The 23,261-nt window shown below is 34.9% G+C and overlaps 1 protein-coding gene across 1 annotated transcript; it reads right to left on the reverse strand.

Moving 5' to 3' along the window:
• Positions 1 to 4,215: 4,215 nt before the first annotated feature.
• LOC110114980 lies at positions 4,216 to 21,775 on the reverse strand. The gene is made up of 8 exons (XM_028693001.1): positions 21,563 to 21,775; positions 20,568 to 21,489; positions 20,138 to 20,328; positions 17,118 to 17,196; positions 11,402 to 11,484; positions 6,626 to 6,850; positions 5,147 to 5,215; positions 4,216 to 5,104 (listed from the first exon to the last, which is right to left on the reverse strand). Exons 1-8 carry the CDS (start codon positions 21,664 to 21,666, stop codon positions 4,618 to 4,620), a joined length of 2,160 nt encoding a protein of 719 aa, XP_028548834.1. The 5' UTR covers positions 21,667 to 21,775; the 3' UTR covers positions 4,216 to 4,617.
• Positions 21,776 to 23,261: the final 1,486 nt, after the last annotated feature.

Consider the following 23,261-nt stretch of genomic DNA (forward strand, 5'->3'; position numbering starts at 1 on the left):
AAAAATTATAGAATAAAATATATTTAAAATTAATTAATCAAGCTCAAGCTTGAATTAGAGGTGACTCGCACCGGGAGCCACTAACAGAAAAGAACAACATAGAAGATGAAACAATAAAGCCAATTGCTGGCTATTCCCTGAAGCAATACAAAACGGTGGAGTTCATGAAAGGGAAATAAGCACAAAAACCGAAGGATCCTATGCATACCAAACCATCATATAAAGGATTAATTATTCTGTGCGGATGTGGAATGCCGTTCAGAGACCAACCAGATTGCTCAACATCACACCTTCGCTCGGTACTGCATCACACCTTCGCTTGGTACCGCGGCTCGGTACCGCTCGACATCGCGGCTCGGTACAGTTGACGTGATGCATTCTCGTTGGTCTCCATACAACGTTCTGCATCTGGTCTCCATGTAAAGGGCTAATTATTATGAAGTCATAAAATCCATATCAACGGAAACTTTGTTGTGTGTCAGACAATGGAGCGGCTGTGAATGATGTTTGCATAAACTTTGTAATTGTGTTTACTACAAAAAAAAAAGTGTAGATAAGACAATGTATGATTCTAGGATCAAAATTTATGAAAGGATGCCTCCCACACATTTGTTTCAATCTAATCCAACGGTTGAAATATCATAGGGGTTAAAAGAAATGTGTCAAAAAAAATACAATACTTTATTATATCATATATAAAATGAGAACTGAAGAAAAAATGATTAATAAATTCATTCCCGTAGTTAGAAAATAAACATTTGTAACAAGTAGGGTTATGATGCCAATCATTTTATGCCCTTCTTTTAAAGCCAACTAATTAGACAAGGAGAAGTATAAATAAAATGCCTAATTTCATGCTTCATTAGAGTTATTCATGTGTTGAGAAGTATTTGAACTATAATTCAATTGATATGCCAATTATAGCTATTAGATTTAGAATCTAATCAAATAGGGGCTTGTAAAGTGCTATGCCAAGCCATTCTGGCTCCACAACGCACCACAATCTTCCATCGAATAGTTGAATGTAGGAAGACTTGATGTACAATTCCTTGATTTTCATAATGTCATTTGTGCCATTAGAATAGGTGATTACATAGATTAGAATTATATCAAATGTTTTTGCAGTCCTTTGGTTAGGAAAAAAATGTCTAATTGTAATAAAAACTTTATAATATTATGAATAAAAAATTTAGCAATATGACCTTTTTTGGTTGGAGTAGAATTATTGAGCATAAAAAATTGCTTGCCTTATTTTATTATTAGAGAATGGCAAATAAACAACTTTTGTTGATCAACGGAGGAGGAATTATACTTGTTGCGGCCTAGAATATATGCGGCGATAGAATTATAATCCTACGTCTTAGTGTTGCATGGATATCCAACTCACACATAGAGAACACAAGATTTTTTTACGTAGAAAACTATGAAAAGGGGAAAAACTACGGGGTCTGACCCAGTTGAACATGATTCCACTAAAATATTAGTAGATTATAGTGGGCTGACTCGTCATTGAGTGCGATCAGATTACAAATTCCAACTACATGGTTAAAATCTAGCGACAAGCGGGGATGAAAGTTCGACGTCACTTGGTGCTCAAGCCGAAGTCCATCGTTATTTGGAAATTCTGGTGTTTGCTGGTAGTCTGGAAGAACTCCAACATCAGGTGGTGGACCAATGGAACTCCGGGCGTCAGGTGGTGCTTCGGCGGAACTCCGGGTGTCAGGTGGTGGTCCGGCGGAACTCCGACGTCAGGAGGTGGTCCGGCGGAACTCCGACGTCAGGAGGTGGTCCGACGAAACTCTGGGCATCAGGTGGTGATCCAGCGGAACTCCGGTCATCAGGTGGGTGTCCAGCGAAACTCCGGCTTCATGTGGTGGTCCTGCGGAACTCCGGGCAGTGGTCAAGGAAGCAAGTGCGATCTCCGATCTCTCTCTTGTTTCCTTAAGCTTAGGGTCCCTTTTCAAGAGAGAGAGAGAGAAAGAGGGGGGGGGGTCTATTTTTAGATTTCCTATAGTGGCATAACCCGTAAATTAGAGGAAGATCAAGGGTAAATGGGGAGTGGTTTGGATGGACTGCCGATGTTGAATCCCTTGACTATGAACCGTTCGCTAGACCTTTGAAGAACTTAATGATGTCGGAATTCCGTGATCATGGGCTCGTTTCATTTATCTCGTCGAGCCGCTCGATTCGATTATAAGCATGTCACATTTGGAAATCGTTTGGTAATCCAAATTGTGGTTCTAACCTTCCGACTGCTCTTTAGACCCTTGATTTGTATTCATTTGGACTCGGATTGAGTCAAATTTGGTGTCGTTCGGTTCGTATTTTTGAGACGTTCAATTTGTTTGTAAGTTCGCTGAAATCGGAGTTCGGATTATCCCAAATTTAATTTTGGAAGTTTTCAACTTTTCTTTTTTCCTCGAGATTCATGCGTGATCAATATAATTTTTTGAGGATGTATCAATAATAATGGGAGTTGTGGCAGAGTTGCTATGTGAGGGGAATATGGAGTCAAAAACATAATGAAAGTAAAAAATGTAAACTTTGGCAATATCAAGGGTAGATGAGAATGTGCTTGGAGTCTAGAGCTCTTTGATATGATTAGAGTCCTCCTACTTTTAAGTGAAGTACATAACTTGAAAGTCATTTTCTTCCCTATAATGCATCTAGAAGACTACACAAATGAGTTAGTTGGTCATTGATAAGCTTAGCTTCAAGCTTCAAAATTTATATAATAGTTTATAAGATTAGTTTTAAGTAAGAGATGAATATAGAGTTGTCTTTCTTTAAGCTAATGAAGATATTCTAAGATCTTAGAAACATACATTCACTCTTGATTTTTAATTGCATCCTTAAGCATTTTAAGTGTTTAATAAAGCACTTAGATGGGATTCTCAAATAATTTAATGATCTAATTATTATAAGTAAGAATATCTCTATATTTTGATAGAAGAGCCCTACATAAAGAGTAGTCAAAACGTAGAAGATGATGAACTTTATAATAGTTATAGAAAATATTTTCAACCAATAATTGATGAGATCTCTATCGATAAGAAAATCAAAATGATTATGGAAGCAAAAGTGCCCAATAACCAAGAGATCAAATACCCCATAGCTGAAAGTGACAATGAAATCATCAAATTTGTTGAGGAGAATGAGTCACCACTAGCTTTATACAACATCAAGCCCTTATCACCACTAGCATTATCTGATGAAAAAAATATTACAATTATAATTGCTCGTGATAATCTAGTCGCCATTACAGGATGAGGCAATCTCATTATTAGTGGCTCAAAGATGTTTCTTTTAAGCTTGTGGTTGACATTTCCATTACTTTATCATGAATTGATAATTCATAATTAATAATATGTTTCAACTTAATTTTAAAAGCATTTCATTTTATCTAAATCCTGCCACTTACAAAGGGAAAATTATTGGGTTCAGAGACCGGACGACTTCCGGAGCCCAATGAAAATGCGTCACATCACCTCCTACTCGGTACGAAGCTCGGTATGAGCTTGATAGTACCAAGCTCAGTACTGCTCGATATTGTCAAGTAACGAACTCAATACTGGTACCAAGTTCAGTATTACTCAGTACTGTGAGTACCAAATGGTAAGTTGTGTCCGATGTCCGGTGTCCGAACCCAAGAATCTCTCGTTACAAAGGGCAAAATAATTCTAATTATTTCCTTAACAAAAATCAAATTAGTATTATTAAACCATGGCTTAATAAGAATGCAAGATTTGGATCTATAAATTACATGAATTTTTTTTTTTTTTTTTTTTTTTTTGGAAAGGGATATCCACCCGATGTATCCTTCAAAAGGGCGTTTGACAGCATAACTTACCCTCGGCTAACTTAAAAGAAACACCCACCTCAAAAACCTCCTAACCCATACTTGATTGTGCCCCACTTAAAAGATGCTGCCGCTCGAGAGAAATAGAGCACGAATTGAGATGTTCCCAACCATATTTGCCCACGATCCATCTTCAACTTCTTTGGGAGTTGAAGCTATAAATTGCATGAAAAGTTTGCCCCTTCTAATATACCTCGAATAACTAGGACATGCATCTATCAGTGGATAACACCTTTAATCGGGTAATCAATAAACAGGATTATAATCTCAACCAAAACAATTGGTTGGTCAATCTCATTTCACAAGATTTCAAAGTCATAAAAAAAAGAAAAAAAAAAGGTTCAATCAAAGAACCATAATAAAAACAGCCTATCCTTTAGCCAAATATATTATACCAGGCATATTTTTACCCAACAAATATTTTTGAATGAATTAAAGCACTAAGTTAAACTTACCATCATTTACCCAATCACAGAGTTTATCATATTGATTGTAATGAGACCATAAAGCTCCTCTTCTCGGCGTAGGGATTAATCCAGTTGAATATATCCAATGAAATATAATAGCTCACACACATGGCTTCCCACTTGAGAATAGGCAAATCCAAATAACCCAACTGAGCCTCGAAGAGGAGGAAATGTAAGCAAACAAAGTCAAACATAAATTAAACATAAGCCTGGTTATCCAGACTTTGTGCTGCACCAGCAGACAACCATTTCATTTGACTTCAATCAAGCCATCCACTGTTGTTGTAAAGATCAATAGCCATTTATGTGGCGGTCAGTCGAACCCGAATAAATCTCCCTCGTATCTGTCAACCTGGAAAAAGGAATCTGTGTTCGGCCAGGTAGAATTCTCTGGTTTGTGTAGCGATTATCGACCGTAGAATCGGACATTGATCTTGAGAAAGCTTGAGCAAGTTCTAGAGCCGAGGCGGCTTTAATAACCCGAGGGCCTGGTGGTGTTTCGGGCTTGGGAGGCTCGACAGGTTTTCGCCATGTTTCATGCTCTTGTGGCCGTTCTATTGGCTTCTTCTCCATCTCCCTAGGATTTCTCCAGTTCTCATTTCTCCTTGAATTCCTCTGAGCATCCCCTTTCTCATGGTGGGGTTGATTATCTTTTCGCTCGGCATCCCTTAAGCTTCTGCGTTCGGCGGGAGATGACTCCATTGGTTCGATCTGATGATTGAAGGAAGATGCAGTAGGCTCCGGCTTAGAATCAAGTTTCAAGACATCAGGTCTAACCCTATAAGCACATTAGCAGAGAAAGCTCAGCATGTAAGCATACTCTTTAGAAGCAAATCCAGAACATTGTTTAACAAGAAGGAAAAGCAGCAAGGATGCATTCCATGAGAAGCTATTAATCGCAAATTTAACAAAAAATCACATCATAAGCTTCAGAAAATCATTAGTAAGTTCATAGAATCAAACAAAACAGGTTTGTTTTTTCATACGTGGGGTTGAGAAATGCTGTCAATATTTTCCATTAAAACATAATCATTAGCCATATCCCAAATATTTGAGATCAGCTTCATGAATCCTCTATTAATTCCTATGGCAAGCCCAAACTTCTGAGATCCTAGCCAGTCCCAGTTACAGCATCATAAAAAAGTTAAATAAAAGATTCTTAAATCAATTATTTAGAGATAGCATGATAAAAATTTCAATTAAATAGTTCATAAGCTAAAATCTTTTAATTGTTAGAATATTATTGTCAAGAATTATGGGTTGTATGAAAGAAAAGGCAATTTTTTCTACAAGAGTTATGATTCCCATCTTTCTGCAAGTTGAATGAGTTATGGCCCTATATATAGTTTTAACAATATTGATTCAGAGAAAGCATATGATAAAATTCCAAGAGAAGTGTTATGGAGAGTTCTTGAAAAGAAAGGATTTAATAATGCTTAATTGCTTATATTCAATCATTAAAGATATGCGTGCATGAGCTATTACTTTTTGTCCAAACACAAGGTGATTTGAACAAGTATTTTCCTATTTCAGTTGGATTACATCAAAGATCAGCCTTAAGCCCATATCCTTTTGCTTTAGTCATGGATGTTCTCACTAGACATTTGCAAGAGAATGTACTTCGGCGTATGCTTTTTGCTGATGATATTCTTCTTGTTGAAAAGACTAGAGGAGTTGAAGGTAAACTTGAATTATGGAGGTCAACCTTAGAATCTAAAGGTTTTCGCTTGAGTAAATCAAAAACTGAATATATGGAGTGTAATTGTAATAGTAATAGACCTAGCGGGGGGATTATGACTTTGGGCGATCAAGTCATCAATAAGAGTAAGCATTTTAGATATCTTGGATCTATAGTACAAAGTGATGGTGAAATAGATGGGGATATTCAGTAGATTTCAAGCTAAATGATTGAAGTGGAGGAATGCATCGGGCTTGTTATGTGATAGAAAAGTCCCCCACAAATTTAAGGGAAACTTCTATAAGATGGAGGTGAGTTCCGCAATGCTTTATGGTGCAGAATGTTGGCCATTAAAAGATAAACATAATACTAAGTTAAGTGTTGCAGAGATGAGGATGCTCAGGTGGATGAGTGGATTTACCCTTAGAGACAAAATATGAAATGAGCATATACGTGAAAAGGTTGGAGTAGCTCCAGTGGAAGATAAGATTAGAGAGAGTCGCCTTAGATGGTTTGGTCACATAAAACGATGGCCTTCCGATGACCCAGTTAGAAAAGTAGAGGTATTAGATTTGATTTATTTTAAGAAAAGTAGAGGTAGACCTAAAAAGACTTGGTTACCGTTCTATTGGCTTCTTCTCCATCTCCCTAGGATTTCTCCAGTTCTCATTTCTCCTTGAATTCCTCTGAGCATCCCCTTTCTCATGGTGGGGTTGATTATCTTTTCGCTCAGCATCCCTCAAGCTTCTGCGTTCGGAGGGAGATGACTCTGGTTCGATCTGACGATTAAATGAAGATGCGGTAGGCTCCGGCTTAGAATCAAGTTTCAAGACATCAGGTCTAACCCTATAAGCACATTGGGAGAGAAAGATCAGCATGTAAGTCTACTCTATAGAAGCAAATCCAGAGCATTGTTTAACAAGAAGGAAAGGTAGCAAGGATGCATTCCATGAGAAGCTATTAATCGCAAATTTAACAAAAAATCACATCACAAGCTTCAGAAAATCATTAGTAAGTTCATAGAATCAAACAAAACAGGTTTGTTTTTTCATACATGGGGTTGAGAAATGCTGTCAATATTTTCCACTATGACATAATCATTAGCCATATCCCACATATTGGAGATCAGCTTCATGAATCCTCTATTAATTCCTATGGCAAAGCCCAAACTTCTGAGATCCTAGCCACTCCCAGTTACAGCATCATAAAAAAGTTAAATAAAAGATTCTTACATCAATTATTTCGAGAAAGCAAGATAAAAATTTCAATTAAATAGTTCATAAGCTAAAATCTTTTAATTGTTAGAATATTATTGTTAAGAATTATGGGTTGTATGAAAGAAAAGGTAAATTTTTCTACAAGAGTTTTGATTCCCGTCTTTCTGCAAGCTGAATGAGTTATATGGCCCTATATTTAGTTTTAACAATATTGATTCAGAGAAAGCATATAAAAATTAAAAAAAAAAATCAGAGAAAGCATATGATAAAATTCCAAAATAAGTGCTATGGAGAGTTCTTGAAAAGAAAGGAGTTAATAATGCTTATATTCAAATCATTAAAGATATGTGCAGGAGCTATTACTTTTGTCCAAAAACAAGGTAGTTTGACCAAGTATTTTCCTATTTCAGCTGGATTACATCAAGGATCAGCCTTAAGCCCACATCCTTTTGCTTTAGTCATGGATGTTCTCACTAGACATATGCAAGAGGATGTACCTTGGTGTACGCTTTTTGCTGATAATATTCTTCTTGTTGAAAAGACTAGAGAGGGAGTTGAAGGTAAACTTGAATTACGGAGTCAACCTTAGAGTCTAAATGTTTTCATTTGAGTAGAACTAAAACTGAATATATTGAGTATAATTTTAATAGTAATAGACCTAGTGGGAGGATTGTGACTTTGGGCGATCAAGTCATTAATAAGAGTACACGTTTTAGATATCTTGGATCTATTGTTCAGAGTGATGGTGAAATAGATGGGAATACTATCAGTAGAATTCAAGTTGGATGGTTGAAGTAGAGGAATGCATCGGGCTTATTGTGTGATAGAAAAGTCCCCCTCAAACTTAAAGGAAAATTCTATAAGATGACGGTGAGCCCTGCAATGCTTTATGGTGTAGAATGTTGGCCATTAAAAGAGAAGCATAATACTAAGTTAAGTGTTGCAGAGATGAGGATGCTCAGGTGGATGAGTGGATTTACCCTTAGAGATAGGATACAAAATGAGCATATATGTGAAAAGGTTGGAGTAACTCCAATGGAATATAAGATTAGAGAGAGTCGCCTTAGATGGTTTGGTCACATAAAACAACAGCCTTCCGATGACCCGATTAGGAAAGTAGAGATATTAAATTTGACTTATATAAAGATAGGTAGAGATAGACCTAAAAAAACTTGGTTAGAAAATATTAGAAATGATCTTTCTTTATTAGATTTAAACGAGAATTTGATTTTTAATATGACACAAAGGAGAAAAAGGATTCATGTAGCCAAGCCCAAGTAGTGGGACAAAGGCTTGATGTTGATGTTGAATCGTTCTAACTATGCTTGTTTGCTGCTTACTGTTCCAGCCTTCCAGGATATGATATTTCTGCCCACAAAGGCACAAGCATTGTAAGTAAAATTTATATCTTCTTTAGGTCCAAAATAATATAGATAAAAACAGGCTTTGATTCTCAAATGATCATGTTTCTGAGACCAAAATTTTTCCTGGAGATTTATCACCACATCTTCCAATTTGTCGGATATCCTTCAGTGTATATTCCTTGGGTGATCACACCAACAACAAAGGATGTCATATCGAGAATTTTCATAATTTTCAACATTCTCTGAAGAATATAGAGACTTCATAAGAGATCCAAGGGGCTTACATCTTAGAAGACCAATTTCTTCAAGAAAGTTTATAGAGTGCTTTCTTTGAAAAAGAGGTCTTCTTTGCCATTTGTCCACTCGATGCCAAAAAGTATTTTTGATATCCTAGATCTTTGGAGACAAATATCTTCAGTATATATTATTTTGTTTAAATGACGCCTAATATATCAATTCCAACGAGAAGGATGTCAACATATATAAGCCAGAATCATCTTTTTAGAGGAAGAGTATTGAATAAAGATAGAGTGAGTAGTCATACTTCCCTATATCCAATGATAGCAATAACTTTACAGACTTTGATGAACTAGGCATGAAAACTTTATTTCAATCCGTATATAACTTTATAAAGCTTGTAAATTTTACTCCCCTGAATAATATACCTGAGAGGTTGCTTCGTATAAACAACTATAGTAAGATCCCCATATCATCCATTTTGACATAGGACATCCTTGAATAATAGCAAGAATTAAAAGAAGACGAATGAAGTTTAATCCAACATGTGAAAAAGTCTCAAAGTAGGCAACTCCGTGGATTTAAGTAACATCCAATCAGGATGAACTTAACAATAAGCACTCATTGATAAGAAATATGTGTAACTCCAACATGAGAGCTGCAACCACGGTGTAACCAATTCCAACGGATAACAAAAAAGAAGATCAATCATTTCTTTGTCCATAGCCTGCTTCCAATGAGGCCTCCTGATACGTCATGGTAATAGAGACAGTAGGCAAATAAAAAGCAACCCGATAAAAGAGATAGAAGAGATTATTATCAAAAGATCATAGCCCTGGATTGGATACCCATACCCACACCCACCCCCGTACCCACCCATACCCAATGAGCATGGGTGGGTATTGGTAAGCCGATGGCCTCATGGGTGGGTATGGGTGGGTACTCAACATCAAGGGAAAAATTGATTTACATTACTAATCACCATATGCATGCAGTATATTATAGTAATCCTTACTACGCAATGCGCAGCACTGAACTGCGTCGCGATCACGATAAATTTTGATATGTGGCTTAAAAGTTTGCCGTCAGAGAAAAAGGCAATAAATCCCAAGGCCATTAATCCGTGGTAGATTGCATTCAAGAAGCGTGGAAAGTGGGTGGGTGTGGGTGAGTATGACATCCCAAAAGTCATCATAAGTGGGCATGGGTGGGCAAAGCCTGCCAGCGCAGAGCGTGGGTACCCAATGGGTACCCAACTAGGACCCCATGTAGGGCTCTGCAAAAGATATAAAAGACTGTAGTTGATGGTTGGTACATTCGCATTTGCGCAGAGCAATAACCAAATGCAAGTGTGTTTTATCCATGGTAGGAGTTGTGGAAAGAAATGGGTGAGGACTGTAAGTATAAAACTATGAGTAAGGAGAATCAAGCATCGAGGCTAAAGACAATAAAGGTACAAATAAATACACAAGGGGATGTCTCATGAAAATTAACATCTACAAAAACAAATTATAGTAGAAGGATCATAGCACTCATAACCTTTTCTTAGTACAAGAATATCCTAGATAGATGCACCAAATGGCACAAAGAGGATAGTTTCTCATGGCTTGGGCAAAAAGAATGAACAAAAAAAACACACTGATGAAAAAAGTGCAGTTAAACTGTTAAATGAAAAGTTTCAAGGGAAGGGATTATAAAAAAGATAATTGAGTAATCCTTTCAAAACAATAAGAAACCTGATTGATTAAAAAAATACCATTAGAAAAATAACCCAAAAAATTGGTGAGAAACATGCTTGTGAAACATTAAAGTGCGAGCAGTCTCGAAAAGATGGTGGTGTTTATGCCCAGATACACCACTTTTTTAAGATGCATATGAACATCATGATTCATGTATAACTCCATTCTTGATACAAGAAAGAATTAAAAGAAGATTGTAAAAATTTAAGAGTGTTATCAATGCAAAAAATTTTGATTTAACATAGATAATTATTATTTTATTCATCAATAAAATAATTTGAATACTAATAAGATCTTAGTTCAGTACCCTCTTAAGATAAACCAAGATGCCTATGCTACAGACATCAACATAGGAAATGACAATGAAAATTAAGATGGATAGCGACAAGACTTGGCCCCTATATATTAGAGTGAACCAAGTTTAAAAAGAGCACTGCCATTGGTGCGTGAGGGGGGAGGGGGCACACATTGCTGTTTGTCAAACCAACATGCTTCAATTCAAATTACAAATCAGAAGATGGTATATGAGTAAAAATCCAAATATGTTGAGGAAGATAACCAAAACAATAGTGTCATTGTGAAGAGAAAATTATAGATGATTTAGTAAAATTAGCAAAATTGAGATAAAAATTTCTTGACAGTTTGAACATCTCCACCAATCATCTCCTACATATTAAAATCCTGAAAGATACAATGTCTAGGATAAAATATTATTTGAGTAGTTCAGAGTCTCGGTTAGAGAATGCATATATATTAAAGGTTGATAGAAAATTGTGAAATATATAGAACATTGTCCAGGGTCAAGGAGAAAAGACAATTTTTTTTCAGAGACCTAAGTACCATTGACCAGAACAATATCTAGGAGAAGCGTCATTGGAAGGGATGAAAATTATTGTTGATTGCCTTCCATAAGAGAGGAAACACTGCAATATAAAGCACAAGTTATACCAGTAGAAATAATGATAGCTAACCCAAAGGAAGAGAATACATGAGATGTTGAGATAAATGATTTTTTTAGAGTAGTCAATAATAATCTTCATGAGAGAAATAGAACAAAAATAGAAAGCGTCAATTGTATTCAAAATAGAGCTGTATAGCTGAATGTGGACATATAATATGCTGCAGTGAGATAATCAAATTCTCCCTGCATATTCAAATGGATGATTGATATGATTGCAATGAAAGCAAATTGGAAAGGTGTCATGGCCACAACTACAACCACCGCCAGTACAACCACTACTATATATATATATGTAAGACAAATTGTTTTCCTAAGAGTATGCAGAGCGAAAAAAAAAAAATCTCACGACTTCTTGGTAGTATGAAGCACGACAGTTGTAACAATGGGATGTTCAAAGCAATTTAGTGAGTCGGTAATAATAACATTTTCTGAAGCATTTCATTTTGAACTCTTGATAGAGAATAATATCCTCAGTTAAGAGGATTTGAAACCTGTTGAAGAGGTATCTTCTCTAATTTAACTTTCCGAAGATAAAATTTTTCAATCTAATTATTTTTCTACAACAACAATTCTTTCTAAACCTTTTTTGCAAGACATTCAAATATGATAATAATAGTTGGATTGTCGATGATGGTGGACATTTAAGTATGATGCAAAACAATAATTAGGAATGCAAATCCAAATTAGGAAAGGTGTTTATTGTTGAATATGTGGTGGATGGTGAAGAAAAGTTCAAAGTTATGCATCATTGTAATGAACATTAGCATATTACCTTACCCTAATTATTTGGATTGGCTTTACTAATCATCATACATTCATTCTTATTGAGTGCCACACGAGACATTAAATTTAATTTTTAGAAGTATTTCACATAACTTCCAATCATACTGTCTTTTAGCTATTTGTTTTATAATTCTTTCACAGGAACACTATCTACCATCTATTCAAACATCTTCCAACAATAAAACGAGCTCAAACTACTCCAATTTATTTTTGTGAACTTATCTTCAATAAGTGCTTCTCTCATTCTCTCCAATATAATCATGTCCTACTTATTATTGCTAGTTTTACTATGTATCCAACTTAAGCTTCTAATTTCTAACAGACACAACTTAGTTATAAACGACTTTTTTTATCATCCAACACTCACATCAAATATCACTTAAAAACCATTTTTATAAAATTTAACTTTAAGCCTCCATTGAACTTTTATGACAGTAATCCTAAAGCATTTATATGTTTTAACCAAGATTGTAAAAACTGGAAAGGATATAGAACCGAAAGAAAGAGAGGTTCGAAGTTTAATGGTTCAACGTCGAATTAGGGGTTAAATCAGATGATGTAATAAATATAAAAAATATTTAAATAAAAATTCAATGGCATAATGATAATGAAATAATCATAAAAAAATATAAATTTTTAACAAAAAAATAAACTGAATTCATATATTAATAATATCTATTATAATTTTAGATTTAAATACCTTCAATCTTTAAATTTAACATAAAAATTCATATAAACTTATTAATTTAATATCAATTATTACTAATTTATGTTATATGTTTAGATATAATTTACACATATAAATTATATATTAAATTCACATTACAAATTTATATAATAAATTATTCATATCAGATCATGAATTATTAATAATTAGTTATTTTTAGAGTGTATAAATAAATTATTTGTTTGTTATTAACTAAAAAATAAATATTATTTACATTATAAAAATACATTTAGAAAATTTGTTTAAAAATATATAATTTATATAACAAAATTAAGAACTTCAACTTATTTAATCACACATAACTTTAGAACTTCCTCTTGGTATTGTTTATATTTTCTTTTTTTATTTTGCATATAGTAAGGACTAACATGAAGTGGTAGAGCTATGTGAAATATTTAGTTAAATTTTATTTAACAAATAATTGATTTAAGAATTTAATGCTTATTAAAAAACTAAAAATAAAATAAATTTTAAATTAATTTATTTAAGTATTTATATAATTTATTAAATTGACTAGTTCAAAAGAACCATGACCGATTCTGGCTATATCAATGTGGAAGCAAATTTTACAATGAACCAGACCAGTCATATGACTAATTCACGGTTTAATCAGTCGAATTGACCGGTATGGTCCAATTTTTAAAAGCTTGATTTTAACTATCCAATTTTATCATAAAAAATTATGACCTCATCCACAACTCATTCTTTGGATAGTAAATCGAAGGAAATTGAAAATATAATGGATATCTATTACTAAATCTTCTGGTAATATTGATTGATTCATATCAACTTTATATACCATAGAGTTTTATACAATGTACTTAGTCAGTTAGTCTAAGTTGCACTAATTGTGAGCCTTTCTATATTTAAACCGGGTATATCTCAATTGCTCAAAAGTTTGTATTTACTTCTTAAGTGATCACAATACCAAAATAGTCATTAGCAAATAACATATACCAAGATATCTTATTTGAATTTATTTTTAAACATCTAGATAACTGGCAAAAAATAAAACAAATTACTTTTAGGTTCTTAATAAGAACTTGATCCAGTAATTAGAACTTGATCCTCAAATTACTGGACTAGTAGTAGAAATAAATAATAATAATTCTAAATTCAGATGATTTGCATGTCAGCTCAATAGTGTCAGTTTCAATATATAAACAATTGTGAACCGCCAGCAAATAAAGGAAAGACAAAAAAATATAGCAATTTTTTTTGCAACCATCAACTTATAAATAACAGCCAGAGCATTCCAGACTCGGTTTAATGCTAGTATAGTCGTTGAGAACCAATTTCATAATTTCTCTACAAAAGACAATATCCTTTGTACACAAGCACAAAACACTAAGTTCAACCAAACAGGGAAGATTCTATGGTGACTTTTGTGTTTGCACTCATAGGAAACTTCGACCAGAAAAATGATTAGTCAAATTCTACTAGTTTTAAATTTTAATTTATTGAGCAATTTTCAATTTCTTTAAGTATATTTTCAATTTCTATTAATTTTTAGAATAAAGGTGATGCACAAGATTGTGTGAATAATAGAGGAATTAAGTTAATGTGTCATACATTAAAACTATGAGACAGAGTTAATGTGGCATGATACTAATGCTTCTCAAAATCAATTTGGATTCATGCTGGGTAGGTCAACCATGGAAGCTATACATTTATTGAGAGGTTTGATGGAGAAGTATAGAGAGAATAAGGATGATCTACATATGATTGATTTAGAGAAAGCATATGATAAAGTTTCAAGAGAAGTACTATGGAGAGTTCTAGAAAAGAAAGGGGTTAATAATGCTTATATTCAAGTCATTAATGATATGTAGGCAGGAGTTGTTAGTTGTGTTCAAACACAAGATGGTTTGACCAAGTATTTTCATATTTTAGTTGGACTACATCAAGGGTCAGCCTTAAGCCCGTATCATTTTGCTTTAGTCATGGATGTTCTCACTAGACATTTGCAAGAGGTTGTACCCTGGTATGCTTATTGTTGATGATATTCTTCTTGTTCATAAGACTAGAGAGGGAGTTGAAGGTAACTTGAATTATGGAAGTCAACCTTAGAGTCTAAAGGCTTTCGTTTGAGTATATCTAAAACTGAATGTATGGAGCATAATTTTAGTAATAATAGATCTAACGGGGTGATTGTAACTTTGGGCGATCATGTCATTAATAGGAGTACATGTTATAGATATCTTGGGTCTATTATTTAGAGTGATGGTTAAAATGATGAGGATATTATTAGTACAATTCAAGTTGGATGGTTGAAGTTGAGGAATACATCAGGCTTGTTGTGTGATAGAAAAGTCCCTCTCAAATTTAAGGGAAAAATCTATAAGATGGTGGTGAGACCTGCAATGCTTTATGGTGCAAAATGTTGGCCATTAAAAGAGAAGCATAATATAAAGTTAAAAGTGTTGCAGAGATGAGGATGCTCAAGTGGATGAGTAGCTTTACTCTTAGAGACATGATAAGAAATAAGGATATATGCGAAAAGGTTGGAGTAGCTCCAACGGAAAATAAGATTAGAGAGAGTCGCCTTAGATGGTTTGGTAACATAAAACGGCGGCCTTCCCAATACCCGGTTAGGAAAGTATATGTATTAGATTTTACTTATACTAAGAAATGTAGAGGTAGACCTAAAAAAGACTTGGTTAGAAAAAATTAGAAAAGACATTTCTTTATTAGATTTAAATGAGAATTTTGACTATTAACATGGCACAACGGAGAAAAAGGATTCATTAGCCGACCCCACATAGTGGGATAAAGGCTTGATGTTGTTGTTGTTGTCATTAACATTCATTCATCATCCTAGTTACATTAAGAATCATAAATTCTTAGACATCTTACAATAGTAGAATTCTACCACCCTTATTTATAATTATTACAAAATCTTCTTCTATAATACCTAATCTCCCACTCAAATCTAAATAAGATGATGGATAGATTGCTAAATATTTTAATATAAATGGAAGTAAAGAAGGCCACAACTCCCGCAACCAAAGGTGAATTCCACAAATCGAAAACACCAATTAAACATAAGTTGCAATAAATGTAGCAGTTTCATCATCAAATCACAATAGAAGGAAAAAAAGACCTGCAAGTCCCATGGCAAGTGTTGAAGGAGAAAGGAGGTAATAATAACGATGATTGTAGAAGCTCCAAATCAACTCTACCCTAATATATTCTTCTCATCAACATCATTATGATTGGCCTAATCCCCACAATTTGGGATTTGGCATTATCAATCCCCATTTTTTATTCATTGCTATAAATATTTTCTGATGTGTTTAATCTGTTCTTCACAAATCACTAAAAAATATGAATAATGTGAGAAATCAATTCTAGTTCATTTTAAATGGTAGGTATTCTTAATTTTTAAACCTACTTCACCCAAACCAAACCAATTTTTAAATTAAATATGGAAGATTGATAATGCTATGAATTTATCATTTGACCACTTAATTCTTTGCAACCTACTACTCTTATAGAATATCCTCAGGTGGCTTCCATCTCCAACCCCATGCTCAGATTAAATAAACATCTAATGTTGATGACTTGAAGTTGAATAAGACTTAGAATATAGGTCATGCAAACATATGCATGCATATATTTGCCAAAAGTGTGTAAATACTAGAACTATATGCTAAATCATTTATATAATCATCTCTTCAAATTCTTCATCATCTATTAATGAGTTTGTAATACAAGATCATTTCAATCATCAGATTATTACCCAAATTGATTTTTTTGTCAAGTATCCATTTAATATTTACACGTGTTTGATTATTTTTTAAATTTAGTACCACTGAAGTATCTTATTTTAGCATATTTGTTTATCTTTAGTGTGCATTCATGTCCGTGTTTATAAAAAGGCTGCCTTGGAATCATACAAAAATCAATTCACTAAGTGTGGAGTAAAATTTAAGATCTTTTTTTCCTATAGTCGCTAGCTACCATCCCCCATTAACTATCAAACTCCTTGTATAAATCTTCTATATCAATTAGTATAAGAGCCAACTCATCTAAGATACTCACCAATATCTTTCTCTCTAGCAATTACCTGCATCACAACTTACCTCACGCCCATTCGCATGCTCGACTATTTCCACCCCACAATGTGCACCACCAAGCATGCTTCTCCTTGCTTCAATCCCACTATATCATGGTTATGCTGGTCATGTTTTGCACTTACAATCTCGCAATTTCACCCAATCTCATCCAAGTTCAATCCATTGAAATTTTGCTCCACCTCATTACTCAATACCTCTCATGCTCCCATATGTTAGTTTTATCGCTAATCATGCTCTAGCCATAACGCTGCATATGCTTATGTTGCATCACCCTCGTCTCATCTCCTGCTTCTAACAAGCGCAAAAATAGGAAAACACATCAAGTTGCCTACTTCTATGTGCATGCAAACCCTAGTTACTATCCTCCTTATCTCCACCTCTTCAAAATCGAGGAACCATAGTTTTGATGTTCATTGTCCTTTGGATATTGGCAAGTCTTTGATGTATATAAATCCAGTTATAAGAGTTACCATCATGATTGGACAATACAAACGTTTAGAACCACAGGATCTCCACACCATTAGAAATGTGCAAATGTCAGCTAAAGATTTAAAGCTCGATATGGGCTCAAAGACATCAATAATAAGCTCCTGTTCCCTCAATCTCATTTAAAGCAGCAACTTAAAAAAAGTTGAAAATTTCTTGTTACAAGTGGAGCAATCTCCATCTATCTCATTTAAAGCAGCAACTTAGAACGCTGTCAATGTTTGTCATAATAAGCTCATGTTCCTCTATCTCATTTAAAGCATCAACTTAATAAAGCTGGAAATTTCTTGTCAAGAGTGGAGCAATCTCCATCTATATCAATGTTTGTCGCACTTCAAGCATTCATTACAAAGGATCTTTAAAGGCACCAAGATATGGATTGACGGTTGCAATTTCATCTTGTCTTAGTGAAATAACAAGAATAGTTGCACTAAACACTCAATATAATGATGATATAATGAAGTCAATATTTTGACCAATAGTGGAGCTTTCAAGAATTTGTAAGAGTTGCCAAGCCATTCATTTTCTAAAAAAAAAGTTGTAATACTCTGAGACAATTGCCAATTTTTGGTCTTGTGTTTAGGTGAGAATTTGAATATGACGATTCAATTTTTGACAAATTCCATCATTTCCTGAAAAGAATAAGATCAAAACATTTAAATGATATATTTCCAATGGAGACTATCATGACAAGTGTTATAAAATCCAAAAATATCTCAGAAGGCTTCTTTCAATGCCTCTTGAATCAGCTCAAAATTGATGAAATGAATAATATTTCATCAACAAAGAAATATGTCAAGAATGTCCTTGCCTGCCTTCTAAGCGGTTGCATGAAGCCTTATGCCTATTCCTGAGTTCGGCTGGCTTTCGCTTTCTTTACTGGTTATTAGTGGGCTCTTTTTCCTTTTATGATTACTTTCTTATGTTGGATGTCTCTAGTTTTGTATTTTGCTCTATCCTTCTTTTGGACTTGCTTGTATTCTCCTTTTTATTGAATGGAAAAAATGTTTTACAAAAAAAAGTTAGGAGTCTTAAAGGTTAAAAAAATCAAATAACAAAGTAAATTACAAAACAACCCATGCAACCCTAAATTCTTCCCTAACAACCCACCTTTCCCTCCAAAAATCAAATAGTGGGCCCACCAAGGGGGCTGGCTGAGAGTCCGCCTTGAGTAAACCTAGGCCAACCCTTTGCTTAGGGCCGACTGGACCGGTCTAATAAAAAACATCATGATCAAATGATTATTAGCACTTGAGCAACCATAGCATCACCATTTACCATTACTATTTTCATTCCTTCATTCTCCTAGTTTCTGACTTCAGATAAGAGCAACCATAAATATTGGCTACTTCTCTAACAACAGAACACCAAACTTACAAAATATAACATCATAACAGCATTTTATATTTGGCTACTTCTCTAGCAAATGAGCACCAAAATTAGAAAACGGACCATCATAACAGCATTTTCTATTTTCCTATGCATGCGTGACTTCTAAAAAGTTCAATGATCCATCACAAATACTCAGAAAGAATAATAGCATGTGTTGCTGCCAAAAAAGATAATAAGGATCATAAAATATGCACCCTACTAATGCCTCAAATTCCCAAGGAAAAAAGGTATGATGCTCCCTTTGGTTCTACATCAGCCATTATTTTGGAAATCCCGAGAGGCAAAAATCACAACTATTTTATCATCATTATTTTTGGTAGTGTTCTCCATCCCAACTCTCTTCCATCTTATTCCTTTAACCTCTAAAAGATATATTTTATGATATGCCCATCAGTCATAATATAACTTTCCACATGAAGTATAATGCGCCAAATAAGAAGTCCTTAGTCTATCTTCATCACCTTAAAATTAATTACTTAGGGCCAATTTGGTAGCAGAATACGCCAGTGCCATTGTAGTGTCTAAAAATCTATAAGAACCCAGTTTGAAACTGGTTGGCAGTCATAATAAACTCAAAATCCAATTTAAACTATTCCAAAGATGGATGAGCTAAACTTAGCTCTATTTCATTCCAAATTCTGAATTTTTTCTCCTTTAGTCCAAGGGAGCACACAAAAAATACTTATAGGACAATCATTAACATGTTGAAAACCATCTTTATCCAAAAATTAATTAAGTTAACAAAAGACATTAAGAGGTTACATGTTTCTTTTTTTTTTTTTTTGAGTCAATTAAGACAAATTCATTCATACATTACATATGCAAGCTTAGAACTCAAGACCTCTAGATTGGTTGTCAAAGCTATCAACCAATAGATCAAGGTGAGTTGCGCCATATAAAGTAAAAGATTTAATTGGATGCCAAGTTCAGTTTATAATCAACCATCTAATTTGAAGAAATAGCATTCCTTCCGTGATTTAAAACTTCATGAAAGGGTGTGCCTGACAAGATGTAAAAGAGTAAACAGATAGTTCAAGAAAAAAAAATCCAGTCAAGGGAATGATATGAGGTCCTTCATATACAATATCTCACCTAGTCGTGAGCTCCAAAAGTCACTAGAGGATATAACATAAACAAGAATAATCCCTTACCTCTCCTTTTCATAACTTTCATCACGCTGTTCAACGTGCTGCGAGCGGGGCTTTAGATTCAACTTTGGGCGTTCAGCTGGCCTGCTCACAGCATCAGCTCCAGCTGACCCTGACTTCATCTTACCCACAGTTCTACACATTTCTTGAGGTTCTTCCATATGCATCAGAGTAGTTGGATATAGATACCCCTGCAAGAGAAGTTTCTTTATAATCAAATATAAGCAGTAGTTCAGATTGCAAAACAGTTTTAAACACCCACAGCTCGATCCTTTTCAAAGTTTGATAAACTAAATATAAGCAATCACAATAGCTTATTTGAAAATGGTCATTTGATGGGTTGTGTTAGTAACTGATTTGGTTAGGAATCTAACACACAGATTAAGCGGATTATCTACTTATCCAAAATAAAACCAAAAGAAATCACTACCTGCTTGTCCTCCGATATCGTAGCATCAGAGGGCTCCAATGGCTTCGTCCTTGGAAGCAACTTCAGCTTTGGCCTCTCTAAAGCATCATCCAGAGTATGCTGATAGTGTGATGTCGCTACCCTACCCTCATGAGAAACTGGCCGAGGCAAATCAGACTGATATCCAAAAACGTTTATCTCCTTGTTTTCCGATATCATCCTCTCCTGCTGCAGAAAACCATCAGAATGAAGGCCACCTAATTTCCTATCCTTTACTCCAGAATAAGGGGAAACCCTTCCCAAATTCCCTTCCTCATCATTCCAAATCGGAACACTATCCACGGTCCTCCGATCCAAGCTCTCCACATCCTGGAATCTGATCACCTCCACATCTGGTGGCTTTGATTGCCACCTTCCCGAAGAAACCTTCTCAATCGCACTAGCCTGTGCAAATCTAGATGCAGCCGCAGGTCCAGACAATGTCACGGAAGGATGGGTCTGCGGTGGCTCGGTAACCATACCTCCTTTAACTGGTGCTTCCTTCCTAGCCGCCCACGCATTGCCGGCAGAAGAAGTAGAAACTCCGGGGGATGGGGAGAGATGTTGTGCCACTACCGGACTGGAAACAGGGCGTTTGGGATCCGATCGCGCGGATGCCTGAGACGCAACGACTGGTTGAGAGCGGATGGTTTCCGCGGCCACAATCGATGGGCGTCGAGGAACGGAGGAAGAATCAAAGGGCTTGCGCTCGTCCTCATCAAAGTGGTGACCAATGAATGACGAAGAGGAAAGGAAAGCCGGACCGCGCTCGTCGAGGACACGGGGAAGCCCACCGGAGGAGCCGGGCCGAGGGCGGTGGTGATCAGCGCGTGCCCCAGTAGAAGCTCCAGCAGCGTTAGGGGCAGCAGTCCAAGCACTGGGCCGATCATGAGGCCTCGATGATCTGCATCAGATCAAGACGAGACGGAAGATATTAGGGTTTCATAGATGAAAACGAATGCGTTGATAAGACTTACACGCCCGGAGCGGAAGGGAGTGTAAGCTCGGAGGGGATGGAGCCTCCATGGAAATCCTTAAGCGTCATCGTCATCGATCCCGCGGAAAACTTCTTCTTCGACATCTCTCCTCTCGCTCTAGCGGAGGTCCGAGGAGGACAAGAGGGAGGGTGGACGGTGACCGGCAAAGACGGGAAGTCCTTTTCTCGGCTCGGGAACAGCTTAAATAGTCCGGAAAAAAAAAAAAACCCTTGGTTTCAGCAAAATAGTGAAAATATGCGCCACGGATGGAATTTAACTTATAAGGAATTCCCGGTAAGACTTCATTATTAATTACAATAAGATCTATAAAATATTAAAATATCAAAATAAATCGTTTAATTTTATATTTACTAATTACCATCGAGTTAAAACAAAATAATTATTACAACTCAAAAAAAAATTATTTTATAAGCAATGTTGTGAAATGTCGCTTCTTCAACGTCTGAACAATATAACTTCTTTAGCAGTTTGTTAGCGTATATAAATTATTAAATAATTATTAAGATATCATTAACATAAGACATAGTTGGTGGAACCTTTGGATAATTCATTATTGATTTTCAACGATGTTATTGTATTGGATGTCCAATATTTGCAACCTTTTATAGCTCATGTGGCACTCATCAAGGATATTCAAGAAGGCCCCTTTAAATGGAAAAATTATTGCGTCCGGTCATCGGACGCGCAGAATAGGTTCGGACATCCAATAAAAACATGCCACGTCACTTGCTTTTGACCGCGCTTTTGCTTGCGCTTTACCTGCGCTTTTGATGCGCTTAATTTAAAAAAATATTTTATTAATATTCGGGCCTATCTCGTCGTATGATGATCGGATGTAATAATTTGCCCTTTAAATGTGTTATGCTTGAACTAATTAATGATAACATTAACATAGAAGGAAACAACGACATCATTTCAACTTCAATTCACAAATCACATAATTTTGAGTTCTTGCAAATGGCATTCCTACCAAATCATCATCATAAATAATATCGTCACTGATAAAGAGATTGACGAATAATTTTATGCTCTAATGGGTGAGAAAGAAGTGCGTCGATTTAGAATCACTCGATAAGGTAGAAGTTGACTCAATAACACGATTATCTGACTCTTTTCTTGTTTATGTATATCACTTGTAGAAATTATAGAAGTGGTCCACGATAAAAAAAAAAAAAAAAAAACATTACTATTGACTATCTTAAATGGATACAATGTCATATATTATTGATTATTCTAAATATAATACTTGTCATAAAGATTATGGCCATGATGCTAAAGATTATCAACTCCTCTATAATCTTGTTGAGGAGCTTATTCTCACAAGCGCACTCAAAGAGTTTTTTTTTTTTTAATCATGTAGGAAAATTTCTTCTTCTTTTTTTTTAGTTCTAAAGTTATAAATAAAGAAAAAAATCATATTAAATTTCAATAAACTCTTTTCATTATAAAAGAAACATTCTGATCTTATAAATTCACAATTTTAAATTACAGTATATACTTGGGGAACTCATCCCAAGGTAAATAAAAATAAAATGTTTATTCATTAACATTGGACTGGGAAACTTAATCTTAGAATTAGTCATTCAATTTACATGTGACCATTCAAAGTTATGAAAAGTATTTTAAATGAAGAATAAGAATTTTTTAATTGCTAATGGAACTAGAACACTTCGGTGAT

The sequence above is a fragment of the Dendrobium catenatum genome, unplaced genomic scaffold (assembly GCF_001605985.2).
Source record: "Dendrobium catenatum unplaced genomic scaffold, ASM160598v2 fragScaff_scaffold_211, whole genome shotgun sequence".
In the NCBI taxonomy this organism is placed as follows: Eukaryota; Viridiplantae; Streptophyta; class Magnoliopsida; order Asparagales; family Orchidaceae; genus Dendrobium; species Dendrobium catenatum.